At 42.3% G+C, this 20,270-nt stretch overlaps 1 protein-coding gene across 2 annotated transcripts in view; it reads right to left on the bottom strand.

The window, feature by feature from the left end:
* The window catches only part of itga6a (integrin, alpha 6a), a 28,742-nt gene extending 9,061 nt beyond the window's left edge, over positions 1–19,681 (bottom strand). For both annotated transcript variants that reach the window (XM_015966489.3, XM_015966488.3), the window contains exons 1-15: positions 19,393–19,681; positions 7,396–7,520; positions 7,227–7,306; positions 6,880–7,147; positions 6,658–6,771; positions 4,482–4,695; positions 3,235–3,428; positions 3,062–3,156; positions 1,436–1,563; positions 1,273–1,362; positions 1,121–1,182; positions 851–1,020; positions 538–681; positions 353–471; positions 28–184 (exon numbers count right to left, since the gene is read on the bottom strand). In XM_015966489.3, coding sequence (XP_015821975.1) covers positions 28–184; positions 353–471; positions 538–681; positions 851–1,020; positions 1,121–1,182; positions 1,273–1,362; positions 1,436–1,563; positions 3,062–3,156; positions 3,235–3,428; positions 4,482–4,695; positions 6,658–6,771; positions 6,880–7,147; positions 7,227–7,306; positions 7,396–7,520; positions 19,393–19,574 — 2,142 coding nt within the window. In that variant the 5' untranslated portion in view covers positions 19,575–19,681. The remainder of the gene's footprint in view (positions 1–27; positions 185–352; positions 472–537; positions 682–850; positions 1,021–1,120; positions 1,183–1,272; positions 1,363–1,435; positions 1,564–3,061; positions 3,157–3,234; positions 3,429–4,481; positions 4,696–6,657; positions 6,772–6,879; positions 7,148–7,226; positions 7,307–7,395; positions 7,521–19,392) is intronic.
* Between the last annotated feature and the right edge of the window lie 589 nt (positions 19,682–20,270).

Genomic DNA, 20,270 nt, shown 5'->3' with positions numbered 1-20,270 from the left:
TTCTGTGAGAACGCAGCCTAAACTTACGGTTATGGAGCGAACACCGGAATACGACAGGGTTTCAGGGAACTTCCCAACAAGCTTCGCTTCATATGCGTCATCACCGTTTGTGTTGGTTACAATCACCTGCAGAGCCAAGTCTTTCTTCTCATAATTCAGATGAAACTCTGGGATGTTGTTTTTACTGCAAACAAACACATAAAATCAGTAAGTTCGTCTGACAATTCTCAGTTTCTGACTTTCAGGAAGTAAGAAATAAGGAATAATCTAGCCAGCCTCTTGTTTTACAGTAAGATGAATTTGGTAGTGTTAGTTATACTTTAATATCTTAATATTTAGATTGGATTTTAACCTTTTAGTTAACGGTAAGAACACATCCTGGCTGCTCTGTTTGTAAAACAGGCTGTACTCCATCTTCAGTTTGCTGTGGCAAACTTTACTATCCCTGCATCCCTCCTTAACAAAATTAACCTGCAACACAGGCAAAAAAAGATTAATAAAATCATAAAATCAAACAATAATAAGCAGATGTTTTACCTCCGCTGTGTCTTTGCTTGGGTGAGAGACATCTAAAATGGGCATCACCCAAGGAAGGCCATTTTTTGATTTCTGTTGTTCAGCAGCAATTATTTCTGCAGAGACCTCGATGGGAATGCTCCTCAACTTGTCCTTAATGTTATCCTGCATGAGCAATTCCAACACAGACTATTAAAATCGGAACAAGAGAGGCTTCTCGGCTTCTTTAGGAGCTACAATAATTTGAATAAAATCATTTAGTCCTGCAGGACTTTGATCTTAACTGTTTTGGTGCCATCCTGGATTTTCCCCAGACTGCTCCAAACTGACTTACCTTAAGTTTCGCTGTTACTTGGATGCAGTTTAGCTGATTTCGGCCCCGGAGGTCGATGGTGCCGTTGAACATGTTGTCAGATTCCGGCTGGGTTTCATTCAGGAATTTTATTCTGGAAGTCAACCCTTGTTTCCTGCGATTTCCATCTGCTTCAATAGAATAACTGATGGCTGCAATTAGGAATCAAATCAAATGAATATAAGCAGGTAAATGTTTTTATGCACTATGAAGCTATTTTCTTTCCTGCATACTATTTTCTTTCCTGCATACTTAGTCGTGGGCTGTAAGATAGAGGGTTCGCTGCGTAGGTGAAGCATGTGTGCACAATGAGGCTGTAAATTTAAAAAGGGCAGTTTTATAAGTTGTTTATATATATAAATATATAGAAACCTGAATAATCTGAATAAAATCTGAACACTTACCAAAAGCTGTTTTCACAATTTGGAAGTCTGAGGTCAATTTTGTTAGGAGATACTCTGATATCTCTTGTGATGGTAATAACCGGCCGTGCCCTGGATTTCGGGGGGGGAAATCATTAATTTTATTAAAAACCAGTAGAATTTAAACATTTAAGCACACACTGACCTGTAAATAAAAGCTGAATCAGACAAAGATCCTACAGCCAGGTCTGGATAAAAGTTACCATCCAGGTCCATGTTCCCCGCCAGAGAATACCCAAACAACCTAATGTTGTGCTCTTTGCCTGAAAGGACCTGTAATGAAAAAAAATAAACAAGCAAAAAGTAAATAAATAAACTAGAACTTAATGTGTAAATCTGCATCTTTGTAAGTTTTTTTTTATATCAACTTTGAAACTGAGCTGAAGAAGCATAATATTATGGTTCGATAGGTCTGTTTCCAGTGTCCGAACTTCCGGGTAATTTTACCGGACCTTCACTAGATGGGCGTGCCTCCCTTTCACCGGGCCGACCCAACAAGACCACTCTAGGCCATTTCAGGGACCAACCGTCCACGTGAACTGGGATACTCGAAAATTGCCCGGTAGTGTTACTGGGTGGTAATTGTGATTAAAGGTTTAATATGGAACACTGACACTCTGGCGACATCTAGTGTTTAGAGATTGTAGCTGCAACAATGGAAAACATTTTCCAGCCATCAGGATGTTGGTTCACTGCTGACATGTTAAGTGATCAGCCAGCACCGTATCCAGTGACAAATCGTACAGAGTAAGGACTACTTTCTACTAAAATGTTTATTTTGTAACAGTATTTACATCTTCTGGGCTCAGAATCAGTTACTTGACTTGTCAAGCCCGCCATTTTACACTGTCCCAGCCTCGCCTTGCCGAGCGGACTCTTTAGTGCAATGGTGCCCTCTAGTGGCACCATTGCTGGTAGATGTAAACATTAACCCAGTGTTGTGCCCGACAAAATTAAAATTTGATTATTTATTTTTTTAAATAAGCTTTTAAAGGAGAGACTTTACATTAATTCTGCACACATCTAAACGCCCCATGGAGGAATTTTTTTAAATAGCTTTTTGTTAAATAGTTCCATATTACACCTTTAACTCATGCTGATTTGTTGTAACTCAGTACGAGACAATGTCAGCAGATGTTGCCAAACAACTGGCATTTGTAAAATTGGAGAGTTGCTGGTGACAGAGAATGGATGGAGAAAAAAAAGCAGCGTTGATGCTGCTTCAAAATCGCTGTTTGTGAACTCCCAATACGGAAAAACGCAGTGGAAATCCCCCCACAATGCTGTAATTAACGCTGCTCAGTGACATCACACACTGCAATAACGGTCGTGATATGCTGACGTCTTATCCTGAGAGGGACAATTTTTTATGGAGAGGGCCGAGCCATCGTCTTTTTCCTGTTACCTCTACCCTTTCCCAGAAATTTCCCAGAACTCCTACAGTGGAAATTATTTACTTGGCTGTTAAAAAATGCCAAAAGTTGCTTTGAAATCCTTCGGAAAATTGCAACATAATGTTATATGATAAACAATATACAATACGATGCAGTGTGATGCAATTCGATGAGCTACAATCAAATATGATTTGAGGCGATATGATACATATGGTACTGTTATACAAAATGATATAACACATTACAATGATAAATGAAACAACGCCGTACAACACAAGACGATATGATGCATTGTGACATAAAATTATATACTTCGGGGAAAGACTTATGCAAGCCACAAAATCCATATAAAACTATTAAAAGCTAAATAAAGCAACCTGTGCAGGGCTGGTTCTGATTCCCTGTTGAGATCCATGATGGATGTAGACTCTTCCAGCCCCACCATCATCCTGTGGAGCTCCAATTGCAATATCTGGGATTTAAACAAGGTAAAATGTTATAGCTGCTACTGAGAAAATGAATAAAGTGCACACCAAGTCAGCCATGGTACCGTTATATGAGTCTTGATTGATGTCTCCGATGTTCTTCACAGCCAGACCAAACATGGAGTCTTTGTTTCCATTTAGACGGACAGGAGAGACACTTTCCCAGAGTCCAGCCTTGTTAATGTAGACATAAACGGCTCCTCCAATGTCTTTGTCCTTCATATAGAAGTGAGGAGCTCCCACAACAATGTCCTCCCACCTGGATCATAGATTGGAAGGTTTTTTGGAAATTTAGAAGGCCCAAAGCCACTTTTAGTATAAAATGTGCAGAGGTGTGACCAAGTCACTGCTTTGCAAGTCACAAGTAAGTCACAAGTCTTTCCAGTCAAGTCTCGAGTCAAGTCCAAAAAATACAACCATGCCCAAGTCGAGTCCAAAGTCAATGATGTGGAAGTCCAAGTCAAGTCCAAGTCCTTAACTTTGAATTGTCAAGTCATAATCAAGTCATCTGTCAAACTTCAATGTAATGACAATGATAATAAATAAATTCCAGAAATAACCCAGAACAAAGAATGACTTATGATATTTGTCTATGTCGTGTCACTTTTGTGCTAAAATATCAAATATGCTAAAGTCATCTAGCCTAGTGAACTAGACCAAATTCTTGCTTTGCAAAGTTTGGTCTAGGCCCGCTCCATTGGAACCACCGCAGCTCCTACCAGGACTCTGGCAAGCCAATCACAACTCTCTAGAGGGGTTTCAAACACATAAAGAGCTGTGATTGGTCCATAATAGTGGGCCAATCATAGTGCTCTATCTGCTTAGGGAAAAAATCACAGAGCTTTATCCGCTTTGTGCACTCTATATGCCTGGTGGGTGGGATGATGCAGCAGAGTGAAACAAGAGTATGTCACATTCATTGTCCAGTGGAATGCGGAGATCATTTGAAAGACAACGGTAGAACCCGTCCCACAACCGAGAGCCGTCAATGGAGCATTGCCAGACTAAATAATACATTTATTTAGTCTGGCCAGACTAAATAATACATTTATTTAGTCTGGCTTGCCAGGCTAAAAGTCATCATCAAGTCAACAGATGCAAGTCGATTCAAGTTGCAAGTCACTGACATTCAAGTCCAAGTCAAGTCGTAAGTCTTTATGGATTTTATCAAGTCAAGTCAGAAGTCATTAAAATAATGACTCAAGTATGACTTGAGTCCAAGTCATGTGATTTGAGTCAGCACCTCTGCAAATGTGTATGCATATTTATTTTTATTTAAATGTTTGTTTAAAGAAAACAGAAAAACTTGTACCCATCACTGTTTAAATCAACCACAGCCACGTCGTATCCAAAGGAGGACGCGAGACCCGTCCCGCGGAATATGTGCTCCGTCAAGAGTCTGCCGGACTCTTTTTTTTCATTCTTGAACAGAAATACCACCCCACTGTGATTGGCTCTCGGAGCTCCAGCCACCACCGTCAGCTCACGACTTTTCGTGATTCTGTGTCCCGAATCCAGAGAGAATCCTAAAGTTGGAGAAAGTTTGTAGATACAGTAAAAATGTGTTTTCGGTACTCTGTCTTGTATGTTTACCACCTTATAAAGGAGAAGGTTTGCTGAGAAACCGCTTTACCTTATTTTTGAAAATGATCAGTCACACTGAGTTTAATATACAGGCTGAACGAGAAAATAGTCATCTATTTCTTTTATTAGCTTCCGATAGAAATAGATGGAAAACTGGGGTATGAATTACACAGAGGCTTCTGGGGGAGCCCAGTGAGGGGAGGGGTTGGGGTTAGGGTTTGAGGGGGAGCCTTGGCCCCCGAAATGCCTTGAAACGGCACTGGGTGTGGGGCTGAGTTTTGAAGGTGATCTCAATTGTATCAAATGTATAAATATCACCTGCTTATAAATTATTCCTTTAGAAAGTTTAAACGTGTAGTGGGATAAATCTACCTACATTTTCCTTTCAAATACTTTATTTTGTTTTCTTGTTTTTTATTTGACTATTTTCCTGTCCTGTCTGCCTCTGGTCTCCCTGCATCTCCTCTCATTCCTGCAGAGAAGCTGCTGCCTGGCTTCCTATATTTTTACCTCATGAGTTACTTTTGAACTAAGCTGTTCAAAGGGATCTATCGACCACAGAAATAGCGGAGTATGCGCTGCGCACCGGCTGCACCAGTGAGGTGAAGTCACCGGAGCACAAGACAGGTGACATGCTCCACACATCAGGCACAAATAAAAGACAGAAAGCACCAGAGGATATTAGCCGACACAAACAATCATGTGTTAATTCTATTTTTTTGAGAATGTTACAGTGGTCGTGCACAATCAGCGCTCTGCTGCTCTCTGTTCTCACAGCTCAAATGAATCCTCGGAGAGTCCATGTAAATAATGTAATATAAGTAGAACCAGGATCTTTTTTCAGGCTCCCCCTGGGTGTGTAAATTGAGGGATTCCAGGGGAGCCCATCACCCTATCGGGTGAGCTGGGCTCCCCTTACCGCCCTTGTAATTCGAACCCTGGGTAAAAGCCTGACAGATCTATGTCACACTGTCACTTATTTTTCATGGACTCACTCATCTTGACACATGATGGGAAAGGCTGTTGTTGGTTTAGCATCCAGGAAACTGCAGGGAACATCTTATAGTAGAAGGTAACCGTTAGCATTAGCAACTCCACCACACAGCAGAACTCCTTCAGGCTTGTGTTGTTCGTGGAGATAAAACATCAGCGTTACAAAGCTAAAGAATTCAGTGGTAGAGTTGCGTTTCTGCTAGCCATTCAGAGGCAAGATGTCCATATATCAGGAAATAAAACTCCAAATCCTGCCGTCTGAAGCTACCAGTGTTTCCCTTCCATAAGCTTTACCGTGGCTGAAATTCCAGTGCCACACCTACAAAATATTCTAGGGGAAACACTTCTACATCCTCAAACAGGAACATCTGGGATTTCTATCCCCAGAGTACCACTTACAAGGCATTCATTCCTACTAGAGACCACTACAAATGTATTACAAGTATAAGTAAATCTGACCTTTAAGTCCGAAGGAAAAAATCAGGATGTTTTTACGCTGGTGTGGTGATTTTGCTTACAGTCTAATCAGGAACTCTAATTATTTTTCTTCAATTTCTTCCTCCCTTTTCTTCCTGTGTTGTCACCCCCACATTCTTGTACGCCTTTTTCTTCTCAACAATCATGTTGCTTGTCTCCAGTCTTCACCAAAAAAGCACTTTTATGTAAAACACTGTTAGATCACACTGATAATGATTGTTGGCCTCATCATTAAGCATAACAGTGTTTTTCTTACTTAACATTATTTTAGGAAAAACATCATTCCCAGATCTTAATTCTGACTTCTGAGTTAACTAGAACACAGGAAAGTCAAAAAATCTACTTTTCCAATAAGTAAGATACCATCAGCCCCAAGTAGATTCACTTAATTGTAAACTAGAAGACAGTTTGTGTTTTGGTGGTGGTTTACTCACCAAGGTAGCTGTTGGCGGGTATGACATTCTTCATCTCCTCCACCTCATACGGGCCATCGACATATATTCCAATTTCTGGGAAAGTTTCATTCTTTTGGTCCACATTCACAGTCCCTGGACAGGATTCCAGAGATGAAAGCAGAAAGATTTGGACATAGATGAGACACACGGTCAGAGTTGAAAACCTGATCTAATAGGGAAATGTGAATTTTTGTTATTAACCTTGCCAGTTGTATGCTCCCGGTGCTCCAAACATTAAATAGTGGTAATTCCTGGTGAAGGTGGCTGCAAGGCCCTGCTGGCAGACCCCAAACTTTTCATGATCTTTGTCTCCAACTCTGCCCTCGCAGAGGTTCCAGTTACCTCCGTCTTCAGCAGAAAATGGGTTTATGGTCAAGTCCTGACTGAGGACGTAACAACGCCCGGGAATGGTGTGGACCTCCAATGGAGAGTTAACCCACATGCGCTTCTGGTAGCGATGAGCACACGTCTGAAATGAAATACAGTAAGGCTACTGTGTTCAACCTTTTTGATAAAAGGAAAAAAAAAAGTCAAAAGTCATAATTTACCAAGATCTTTCCTCCAGGACCCTGACTCTGCACTGTCACGCCCATCCACTGGTCCTCTTTACTCTCATGGGCTTTGTCCTCTTTTAAAGAAGCAAACAAAGAACAAATAAACAAACTGTTATTTAGGCTGACAGGCTAGTGGTAGCTTGATGAGCAGGTGGTTTCTCACCTTCATTATCAAACTCAACTCGCTCACAGTCACTGGAATGGTCGAGTTCACATTTATAAAGGCCTCCCGTGATTCTGGATGCTTGTTTGTTTAATGCTCGGGCTCTGGGGGAACCAATCAGCAACCTGAGGAAAAAGTGCGTTGACAATAAAAAGAGGTGCCTTTTCAGAACACAATTTTCTAGCATCATTAGAATAATTTAAAACAAAATGAGAAATTATAGAATTTCATCCACGTCGCACAAGAAAATCATCATAGAGCACAACAGCAACAAAGCCAGGGTCAGATGTTTTATTTGTCTTATAGGTCACACAATTCTCTACTATGAGAAGTGTTGAGAGGAGACCCAGCACAGGCCCGTTGATAACATGACTCAGGCCTGGGCCTGTCTCTCCTCTCTGTGGCCCTTTTTACAAGACACAACATGCCGGCAAATCGGCGTAATATTACCGCAATGGTATGTCTATAAACGCGCCATGCTGGAATGGCGTTGCGCAAATTTTGCGGCATTCGTTCCGCCTCACTTGGTAGTAATATTGCGGCGCAACAGAGGCAGATGTCATGATGACGTGGGGAGTTATTGCTGAGCTACGGCTGGCAAATTTCTTGAAAATGAAAGTAAACACGGGCAATAAGGTTTGTTTTTTGAACAAAATCAGCTGAGATGGCAAACTGGAGCGCCGCAGCGCTCCATGAGCCTCTCTGTTAGAGCTAAAGCTCAGATCACCAGAGACTGCACAGGGACTGATGGGGACAGATACATTTAGGAGCTGCTTGTTAAAAAATGTAATGTTTGTAAAGCCCTGGCAAAAAGATTAGAGAAGGTAACCCCCTTCATGATACACCCAGACCAAACTGGTTTCATCAAGGGTAGACAGTCATCCACTAACTCACGTAGATTATTTAATTTGATAGATTTCTCTTACAGTAGAAACATAGAAACTAGTATATTATCTCTAGATGCAGAAAAGGCTATTGATAGAGTTAACTGGAAGTTCTTATTTGCAACTTTACAAAAGTCTGGGTTTGGGAACTTCTTCATAAACATGCTACAAACATTATACAGTTCACCAACAGCACGTGTCAGGACGAACGACCAAATATCAGCTAGCTTCTGTCTTCAGAGGGGGACCAGGCAGGGATGCCAACTCTCCCCCTCACTGTTTGCTATTTTTATCGAACCACTAGTGGCAGCAATTAGGCAAGCAACAAATATTAAAGGGATAGAGTGTAAGAAAATAGAAAATAAGATCAGTCTTTATGCGGGTGATACTTAATACACAATTGGAGTCAGGGAATATCACATACGAATTAATGTCTCTACCAAGTTAGCAGATCTAACCAAACTAAACTACATCCCACTTTTAAAGAAAGTGGATGATGATCTTGCAAGATGGAAATCCTTACCGATAACACTCATGGGGAGAGTTGCTACAATTAAAATGATGGTCTTACCCAGAATAAATTACTTATTTTCAATTATCCCAAACAAACCACCAGCTGACTGGTTTAGATCTCTGGACTCCTCAATCACTAAATTCCTTTGGCAGGATAAACCTCCACAAATTAGCTTAAAAACGCTTCAGAAGACCAAAGACAGAGGAGGACTGGATCTACCCAACTTTTATTATTATTTCTTAGCCAACAGGCTGCAATATATACCAAGATGGTTGCAAGATAACCCACTAGATGAGTCCTGGTTAGATATAGAACAGACACTTTGCAATACGATAGAGCTTTCAGACTTACCATTTATTAGCTCAAGCATAAGAAAACACGAAGGCTTCAAAAGTATTAGTATCAGCACCTCTCTGACAGCATGGTGGGAGTATCTTAAAATGACAAGAGTCTTCACTAGTACCATGCAGATGCACACCTATCTGGAATAATCCTGATATTTTGCAAAATAACAAAATGATGAACCTTCCGGACTGGAAAAATAAAGGAATCCTATGCCTGGAACACATATATGAAGGATTGTACTTCATCCCATTTAATAGAATAGTCTCCCAATTTGGAATAGATAAGAATAGCTTTTTAGAATACCACCAAATTAAATCTGTAGTCAAACAAAAATTTAAGCTCAATAAAATAGAATTACAAACACCACCTAGGGTATTAAACCTCTATAATCTAAAACCCCCCAAACTACTGTCTAAAGTATATAAGACACTGTCCAAAATAGACGATAGAATAGCAATCCCTATTGAAAAACGGGAGGTGGATCTATCAGTCAGCTTTGACCAGAACTTCTGGTCCCAAACTTGTTTAAAAACTAAATGATCAGACACTCCAATTTACAATTAATTCAGTACAAAATTCTACACAGAGTACACTATACAGGTCATCGGATGTTCAAGATGGGGTTTGTGTCTTCTGACACCTGTACACACTGCACAAACAACGTTCCTGACAATTACATTCATGCACTGTGGTCCTGTCCACCTGTCCAGGAATTTTGGGGTAGAGTATGTGAAGACCTGTCAAAGTCTCTGAAATGTCATATCCCAACTTCCCCCTCTCTTTGTTTACTGGGAAACCTGGACGATGTCCCGATTGAAACATCTTTGGTTCACGTGGTTCCGACTGCCATATGCATTGCTAAGAAAACTATCCTCTTGAATTGGAAAAATAAACTCTCTGCATTAACCAGTAAAGAAATCTTTTGTTAGATCATATTACACTTGATTTAGCCTCTGCTTCCACTTCAAATCAATCTCTCTGGGCTCCTTTGATCGGTTCCATCACTTAGCGAGGGTGGGGGACCGTTGATGTTGTCCTGCGGGATGGTGGTGGTGGTGGTGGGGGGGGGGGGGGGGGGGGTCTGAGTTTGGAGTATCCGTATGTTCCCTGGAGGTGGGTTCACTGGGGGTGTCTGGGACTGGGGGGCCATTGCCCCCCTCTGGAGGTGCTTGGGTTGCCTCGGGGGGTGGACTACTGGCGGTTGTGAGTGGGGCCCCTTGGGGGTCTTGGCGGCGACCATGGGTCACTGCCTGGCAGCTGCATAACCCCTGGGCGTGTCTGGGTGGGGGCCTGGGGGCTCGGGGTTCGGGTGTGGCCGGCCCCGGGTGGGGATCTGGGAGGGGCCTTGGGGGTCGGGTCCTGACATGTATGCTGCCGGGAAGAAGGCAGGAACATGCAGCAGTGCCTGGCCCAGGTTCGGGGGCCTCGGGTAGACCTTGGCTCCTCTGCTGTCCCATCGCAGGGGAGGGGGAGGTCCAGGAGGCGGCGGACCCAACCTTACCTGGATGTCCCATGTCTTATATACTCTGGAAGTTGTGCAAATGCAGGGATGGGCATAGATATTCTGCTGGGGTGGGGCTGGGTTGGTGCCCTCGGACTCCGTGAGGCTCTGAAATGCTGCTGCTTTGGGCCCTGGCAGGATGGGCTGGGGTCTTTATGCCCTGGGTGGCAATTTGACAACAGAGGTGCCTATTGGGGCCAGTAGGGGAGCTGGCTCCCTGGAGGGCTAAGCTCAACCAGCCATTCCTCCCCATCCCCGCATATTTCTCTCCTCATGCTCCCTCACATCATCACACAAACATACACATAGGACCTTGGGGGGTGGACAAGTCAGGGAGTGCGGGTATGGACCCCATTTCCGCATTCCTGTGGCAACCTGCCCCCCAATTTTATTTGCACCTTATACACTTCCACTGATGACATTCCACGCAAACACACACTTGGGGCCTTGGGAGTGAGTACATTCAATGGCACTTGGCAGGGGGATTTCTCAGCCCCCTCCCGGGTGCCAGTGCCCACTTCCAATTTTAAACCGCACTTAGACACTGAGGGCTGTGGGTGCAAGTGGGGTGGTGCGGTGGCATCAGCTGGCATAGGCCAGACAATGCCCACACTGTCCGCTCACCACAGCCATGGAATACACCTCATGAACACACAACACTATATTGGAGCAGGTGGAGGGAGACTAGGGGTCTTAGCACACCTCTGTTGTTGCTTGGCTTCCTGGGACTGGAGGCTAGGAGGGAGATCTGGCCGTCTGGTTGGGGTCTGGGGTGGTGGGTTGCTGTGCTCAGCGTTGGGCGGGGGAGCCTGCTCATCAGCACCCCAGCAGAAAGGGTCAAACTCTGGGAACCGGTGATGGTTGTACCCAATGTGCAGCAGTACCTGGACCAGAGTGAATAGGGTGTGTATGGGGAGCATGAATGGGTGTCCGGCATGCATTTTTGTAAGTCTTGGGTTGTATGTGCATGTGTGAGCATGAGGGAGGGAGAGTGTGACTGTGTTTGACTGTATACGTCAGGTGGGGCCTTTGACTCCTCCCCTCTCCTGGAACTTCTTTTGATGATATAGATCTTCATCCCCCCTCCCCCTGCCACACATGGTGTGGGGTGTGGTGCCTTGGTCTGCCTGAGTGTTCGTGGCTCCCGGGTCAGGGGGGTTAAGATTTTTGGCGTCTGCCTGATCAATCCCGGTGGCTGCCTGGTGGGGTCTGGGTCCCTGGGCTCTGCTGGGTCCCCGGCGGGGGTGGTTGCCCCTGGGTCCCGGGTCGCTGGATCCCGGGCTCGGCCGGCTAGGGGGTGGGAGGCTGCGGGCGGGCCTGTGGGCTTGCCGCTGATATCTCCCGGGACTCTGCCAGCTGCTGGTTGTGGCCCCCCGGGGCGATCCTCTGTGCCTCTCGAGGGGAGCGGGAGCCTTTCTGGTTGCAGTCTCCTTGGGGTTCCTGTGTTCTGGGGCAGTGCCTGGATCTCTGGGACTTGGAGCTCCCCCGTCTCCTACACATCTTTGGGGGGCAGATCTGTGGTCTCTCACACTCTCTATTGGACGCTCCTATAGAGAAACCTTACATAAACAAACGCGTGTACACACACAGGTGCTCACATGGCGCTCTCGTAAGTATGGGCTTGGGTACGTTAAACACAGGTCTTAAGACTATGGTGGGCACTTAATGCACTGTGATTTATTATCGTGTGATTGTTCAGTTAAACAATGTTGATTATATATTTCTTCATCAAGTTGATGCAGTGATAGCTTGATCTTGTTATGTTGTTGTTGTGTCCCATTTTTTTGTTCTTTTGCTTTTTTTTTCTTGTCTTTTTCTGCAGGTCTAGAAGCAGACTCTTGTTCATTATTGTTTATTTTTGTGGACCCCCCACCCCCACCCCCTTTCCCCCTCTCTCCCCACCTTTTGTCTTTTCCTTTCTCATAGGAAATATGCTCTTGCAGTGTGTTCTGGTACAGCAAGAGTCTTCCTACAGCAAAATAAAGGTGGTTTTACCAGAATTTAAAGCCTAGGTTGCACAAGGTAAGATATCACTTTGCAAAGTAAGGGTGCTCATCAGGAAGGGGCAGAGGTCAAGCCCAGTACCCTGAGTCAGGGCCTTGAGACTTAACACCTAGAGCTAGCTCGGTTGCCTGACTCATGACAAGAAGAATAGAAATGGAACAATGGTAGCATACTGGCAGGTATGGTGTTTAAGACACACGAATAACATCCCTGGATTGTTTCCGCTCAGAGAACTTTGTTACAAACCACACTTCGCTTTTTCCCAAGTCATTTCCTGCCAGCATCAAGTCACGTTCATCAAGAAGTCCATTGAAACTCAGAAGTGATGAGATTAAAGAGGAAGGGGGTTAACAGCAACAACGATCTAGACATGACTGTTGTACAAATACTGTATAAAATATGATCAAGATAACCAAGGCTTTTAAATGAATAAAAACTGGTTTTAGGGATATCAGATTGACACCTCAATTTAAAACATAGTTAAAACATTTGTGTTTGTGTTGTGTTAATGGGTTCAAATCTGAAATATCACATGTGAACATTTTCATGGGTTTGCTGGTAAAAGGTTTTGCATGAACAGGCTAACAAGGCCCTTTCTCTGCAGATGATTATGTAGGAAACAATCAAAAAATCTGTTTTTGTGCAGCTTCCTTTTAAACACCTTTTTTTCGAGCGCTCACATAGTGACTTTTTAAACGAACCTGTGAGACTGCAACAGGTTAAAATAAAGCACTGAATCACTGTTATTATTTTTATGAGCTGACTGACTCATCACTATCTTAAAAGTCATGAGCTAAGTCTTGGCCTAAGCTAAGAGTTCTGAAATAAATCACTTAATGCTGAGCTTTGATATTTGGAACTCTCTTATTGAGATAGATGAGATGTTTTAAGGGTTATGTGAAATAAATAACATGTAGACAGCTCCATGAACCACACCTTGGAGAATGAAACACATCATGTCTCAAAGATGTCAAACGCCCTTTCTTAAAACCCAACTTTAAAGGGACATTTTTATGCATCATTTTGAGCTGCCACTGCATCTATAAACGTGAACACCAAACGTGAAAAAAACATTCATCTGTTTTAGGTCAGTGTTTGGTTAAGGAATTAAGTGCTTAAAATGAGCCATTTCAAAAATTCTCAGTTTGTGATGTCACAAACAGGGAAATTACCATATAAGCCTGAAGGAGCAGCGGCTCTACTCCAAGCCCCTCCCAGTTCGTGGAGCTTCTCTGCACCACTCAGCCTGAGTGGGTGAAAGGTGGGCGTGTCCAGCTCCAGCCTGCATTCTTAAAGTGACAGCGCCCTGAAACGGCTCATTCTGGAAGAATAAAACTGCTGAGATTACTTGATGTGAGAGGGATTTAGTGCAAAGAACTTTATAAACATGCTTTTTATGGATCATAGAACTATTATAACCTTAGAAAAAAGTAATATGTCTCATTTAAGTTGTCTGAAATATCCATTTATGACTGAAATCTACCTCTAAGTAATTGCTTTGTGTTTTCATGAGTCAACAGGATGTGAGTCGCTTCTGATTAGCACACAAAAACCCTTTTTATTAAAGCTGCCAAGAAAGATAAGGTGCAAGTGAAAGACAACTCATCGGTCATGTGTAGCACAAATGAAACCACTGGAACCAAACAAAAGCCATCATGTAGGAGCAGATTAGCAAACTCACAATGAGGGTATTTCTTCAAAGCTGAAAGAGGAAATCCTCTCCTCCTTGTGACCCTGCAGTTCCTTCTCTACACATCTATTGATCTGTGCAGCAGCAGCACTGTGGCTTCTCATTAGCTAAACAAGAAGATGTCTCAGGAGGAGGTCAGATGCAAGACTGAACTGAAAAACGTCTTCTCAAACAAAACTCAGTGACATGCAAATACAAACCTTCTTTAAAGCTGCACAGCCTCCGAACATCGGTCGGTCATTACTGCAGATCGGAAGTGACATCTTTTAGCTTTGACATGCAATCCTCTATTTCTGACTAGTACTTTCCTCCCAAAAAATATGATTTAGAGGCCACAAAGGAAAAGTATGGATTCTCAAAAGGATTATCCCATTTATCTTATGCATAGTGAAAAAAGTGCAGCTTAAGACCAAAAGAGCAACACAGCATGTAGAATTTAGAGCATAAGAAGAACTGATGTTTATCTGCAAAGAACAAGCAATAAAAATAGATACTCAGCTTACAAATGCAGCTTTTGAGTAGTTCTACTTATTTTGTATCAGAAATTGGTATTATTGCATTAAAACTCATTTAACCTTCACGAGAGTTGAAGTAAAGTTAAAAGTATGAATTGACGTTTTGGTGCTACTTGGAGGAAAATGAGTACAGCTGTGTTGATGGGACTGCAATGAGTCCAGAACAAATGTCCCCAAGAGGATGTCTATTGTCTTGTCTGGGATTGTATTGTATCATATTTGTGTTCCTTGTCTGATGTCACAACATTGTTTTGTCTCATTTCGTTTCAAATTGCACAACAATTTTGACACCCCAGACAGGACCCTACTACACAGTCACATGACTCCATCCTATTCGTAGAACAGCATCTTGTGTGTGTAATTATGAATGTATGTATTATTATATATAAAATGGATTATCGGCCATGACAGCAACAATGATGTCAGACACTGATACCGACACAAGTTTTCATTCCGGTGCATCCCTAATAAAAGTACTATATTACTAATATACTACATTATTGTTAATCTTATAGCTAAATCTCACCTGATTTAAGCTCATCATCCAACTTTCATTATTTGAACATCTACTAATCATCTAGTAATCATCTATATTCAGCACATCTTTAAAGATGCAAGGAGACAGGTCATTTTCTGTGGCGGGCTCTGAGCTTCGGAATGAGCAACCCATCTCTTTGAGGTGAAGACGTTTTTATATGACCTGGCCTTTCCTCCTTGCCATTAGTGTTGTCATTTTTAACCTGCTTGTTGTTTTAGTGTGTAATAATTTATTTTATCTTTTTGCTTAGCCTCTTTTATTTTCTGTACAGCGCTTTGGTGGTACTTTGTTTCTGTAAAGCTCTATATAAATAAAGATTGAGTTGAATTGAGTAGTACCAACATAGTTATAGTAGTTTTTAAAAAAAAACACCATATGGCAGGGTGTAAAAGGTAATACTTTACCATAAAATCTGTTCACTTGAATTTACAGATGGCTTGTAACAAAGGAACATCCGTGAATCTCTCAAATGATCTCACGCTGTAGGTGAAAATCACATATCTGTATAACATTACTGTGTCTTCAGGTCTTTTTCCCCAACTGTGCTTTATTGTCTGTCAGAATTTCGGCGTGGAGCCACATCCCATCGTGCAGCGCGTCATTGATGAAGTGTAAAGCTGAATGCACAGCGGCTGGTGAGCTTACTGGTCACAGATGTGCACTGGCATTCCCACAGCTGTGCATTCAAAGCTTGAAAGGACCACTGCAGCTGTTCTAACAGACTCCTCTGATTGGTGCTGACCTGTGAACGGCTGGACACACATCACAGAACAAGCTGTGAATATTCTTCGAGTCAAGAGAAAAAAAGTTCAGCACAACTTTTTTGATTAGTTTTCCAAGTTTTGTTTTTTTACCACCCTTCTTTAACTAGATAGTTTAAATTTTAACTGCAATGCTTTGGCTCACTGATGCAGTTAATCTATCAGGTTACGCATGCACAGATGGCAGCGGACCCTCACTCAAATGTCACTTTTCTCTGGCTGCACTGAGAGAATCCAGATCAGATATGTCTGACCACATCTTAGGAAACAATCTGTTAGAAAACTAAGTCCCATCTCTTCCCCATGAAGTAAAATATTAAAAAAGGATTGTGTGAGGTATTTTTTCTTCCTTCATGAAAGATTTACATTAATCCCGTCAACGTGTGTGGATGTTTGCAGCTGCTGGTGAATTCTTATGAATCGTATGTCCTTGTGAGAAAAGAAGAGACAGATGCAAAGAGTCTGACACATCAGTGGCTTGTGGTTTCACGCGGTCAGTGTGTCTCACGCTTTTGACTCCTAAAGATCACGAGAGCATTCGGAGCAAAGATCACGGCTGAGAAGAGAGGGGCTTCTAAAACAAGCAGCTCTGTGCGTTTCCAGAACGGATGGTCTTTCAAAATCTACAAGATTATTTAAAATCTGATGCATAATCCAGTCATGTCCTGCTCCTACCGGCAGCTTTGTCTTTGGCCACGCCCACCCATGTTCATAACTCAGCTTCCTGTTGTATTCTGCTCACAGCGGTTTTACAAAGTTCACCCCATTGCTCGAGGCTTCTGATTGGCTGGTGGTTAAACCTACACCTTTGGCATCCGTTTCTTTTTGATAGTGTTGAATTTATTCTTTATTTATCAAATCATCATCATCATAATCCTCATTAGTTGTTTTTCAATTCATGCAAATGTTTGAAGAATTTGCACCTGTTTAACATGAAGTTACTCTGAACAACAATATAAATGCAACATTTTTGTTTTTGCTCTCATTTTTCATGAGTTGAACTCAAACATCTGAAACATTTTCCACATCCATTAAACACCCATGACTCTCAGATATTGTTCTGAAATCTGTCTACATGTTAGTGAGCACTTTTCCTTTACCAAGATGATCCATCCCACCTTACAGGTGTGGCATATCAAGGGACTTATTAGACAACATGAATAATGTACAGGCATGCCTTAGACTGCCCATAATAAAAGGCCACCCTGAAATGTGCACAGTTTTTCTTTGGGAGGGGGGGGGGCAGAAAACCAGTCAGTATCTGGTGTGGCTACCATTTGCCACGCAGGGTCTCTGTCGCATAGAGTTGATCAGGTTGTTGATTGTGGCCTGTGGAATGTTGGTCCACTACTCTTCAATAGCTGTGCGAAGTTGCTGAATATTGGCAGGAACTGGAACACACTGTTGTATATGCCGATCCAGAGCATCCCAAACATGCTCATTGGGTGACATGTTTGGTGAGTAATGCTGGCCATGCAAGAACTGGGACGTTTTCTGCTTCCAGGAATTGTGTACAGATCTTTGCAATATGGGGCCGTGCATAACCATGCTACAATGAGGTCATGGTCGTGGATGAACAGCACAACAATGGGCATCAGGATCTCGTCACAGTACCTCTGTGCATCCAAAATGCCATCAGTAAAATGCACCTGTTTGTTGTCCACAACATAAACCTGCCCATACTAGTACCCCACCATCACCTTGGGCTACTCATAACAAAACGTTGACATCAGCAAACCGCTTACTCACACAATGCCACACAATCATCTGCCCTAAACAGTGAAAACCAGGACTTATCATTGAACAGAATGCCTCTCCAACGTGCCAAAGGCCATCAAATGTGAGTGTTTGACCACTCAAGTTGGTTATGAAGACGGACCGCAGTCAGGTCCAGACCTCAATGAGGATGACGAGCATGCAGATGAGCTTCCCTGAGATGTTTTCTGACAGTTTGTGCAGAAATTCTCTGGTTATTCAAACCAATTGTTGCTGCAGTTGTCCGGGTGGCTGGCCTCAGGCGATCCTGGAGGTGAACATGCTGGATGTGAAGGTCCTAGGCTGGTGTGGTCACACATGGTCTGCGGTTGTAAGGCCGGATGGATGTACTGTGGCATTGTGCTGTTTGTTCAACCTACCCATTTCAGGGTGGCCTTTTATTGTGATCAGTCCAAGGCACACCTGTACATTATTCATGCTGTCGAATCAGTTTAAACTTAAAGAAGTCTGAGCCATGTTGTGTCAAATCTTGACTTGGCTTTTCTATAAGGAAGCCATTCTGCACTTCCCTCTTACATTTATAGCCTAAGAAGCAACTATCGGGTCAGTGTGATCTGTCAAGCTTCTGTTTGCTCAGCAAATATCACATCAGTTTCATAACTTTCAAACTCTCTAGAAATTTTAGTTCTTTTCATTTTCACAAATCAGAGTTCTGCAAAGTCTTCAGGAAACCTGCTCCTCTTTGGGTTTTCATTGAGATTTAATCTGGAAGTAAAACACCAAAACAATCAGCAAACCGTGGCCTGTTTATGAACGTCAGGCAATACAGAAGTGAGGTTAAAATTCCAACGAAAGTCTAATCTGTCATCTTGTTTTCAGTACGTGTCGTCCCTGTTCTTCTGCATGCTGCTGCAGGCTCATGCCCATGAAGAACCCCTTTGCATGCAGCCTGACCCTTATTTACAGGTTCAGATAAACTGTGTGCATGCTACACATTTGTGCTGTACCTCAGCAATCTACATAGTCTCTATTTTTTAAACAGAAAAATTGTAACAATGCAGAATGCAGCTCTGAGGAAAGCTCACAGGTTTTGATGAAAAATGTTCAAAGGTGGAAAAGTTCAAAGGTGCACACACAATTAATACAAAAACACCATCCGGTAATTGGAGAATCATTTTCTTATTTCTCTTTTTTTTTCTCTCTTTGTTTCTTATCTAATAAAAGTGACACGTTAAATTTGATTGTTGCACTTATTATTTCCCATGCATCTGGAAATAGTGTATAGCAGGAAGGAAAACAGTTTGGGGGATATTACAGGACCTTAGTTCAATTTTACAGCATAATTTGAAAATGGAAGTCAGGTTAAAGTTCATGCAAAAGAAAAAAATCCATAAACCTGCTAAATATTTCAAACTGACCAGGTTTGTAAACATCTTCTGATGGGAGTTATTGATTAATAACGTCATTGTGTGACAATAATCTCTGATTTAAAAAAAAATCACAAGACAGAAAGATGTGTGAACACTCACATGATTTTATCCGGGTCGATTTGCCGGTGCAGGGCGAGAGAAAGCCCGAACAGAGAGCCCGGCTCTCCGTCTTTCCTGATGACATGAGAGGTGTCCAGGTTAAATCCGAGCGCTCCGCGAGAAAAGTGCATAAAAAGTAAAAGTAGGGCCTGAAAAGCAGCTGATTTTCTCTGCAGCAGCATAGCAGCTCGCCCAAAAGCGTCCAGAAGTCCAGAGCGGCAGGTCCTGCTGCTCCTCTGACCTCAGTCCCTTCATAAATGATAATAACTGAGACCTACAGCCGCTTGTTTAAGCTGCTCCACAGCGCCCCCTCTGGTCGCAGGAGGAACAACCACCCATAGCTTCAGCTGTTCGATTGCGTTTGCTCCTAATTCGTCCTGCAATTCATAATGAAAAAAAAATTCAAATTCCATTATTAAGTAATTGACTAATAAGTGACTCCCTTATAATTAATAACCTCTCATTAAAATGAAAATGTCCCATTTTATGTTTAAAACTCTATTGGTTAATCATAGGAAACAAGTCCAGTGGGCAGCTGAAACAAATAAATAAACAAACTTTATTAAATACAGATTTTTTCTTTGTTTTATGGGGAAAACAAACATGAATTCATGTCTGCTCTTTGAAATCTATGCTTTCTGCAGCTGTTTACTATGATATCAGAAGGTTTTTTACTTAAACACTGTAGACGTGTGTTTTAATGCTTCATTTTATTGTGTTGCCTGTTTAAGGTGCTTTTTATCCTCTTGTGTCTGTAATCATCTCTATGTAAGTTTCATTTGTTGAACTACATATATTTTTATGGCTGATATTACATGGAATTTTATAAAAAGTTGCCATAAAGATAAAAAAATTGTGATCTAATCGTTTTTGCTAGA

This window comes from Nothobranchius furzeri, chromosome 14 (assembly GCF_043380555.1).
Source record: "Nothobranchius furzeri strain GRZ-AD chromosome 14, NfurGRZ-RIMD1, whole genome shotgun sequence".
NCBI lineage: Eukaryota > Metazoa > Chordata > Actinopteri > Cyprinodontiformes > Nothobranchiidae > Nothobranchius > Nothobranchius furzeri.
The sequence above is the reverse complement of the archived record's forward strand: the minus strand, read 5'-3'. Positions and strand labels throughout refer to the sequence as shown.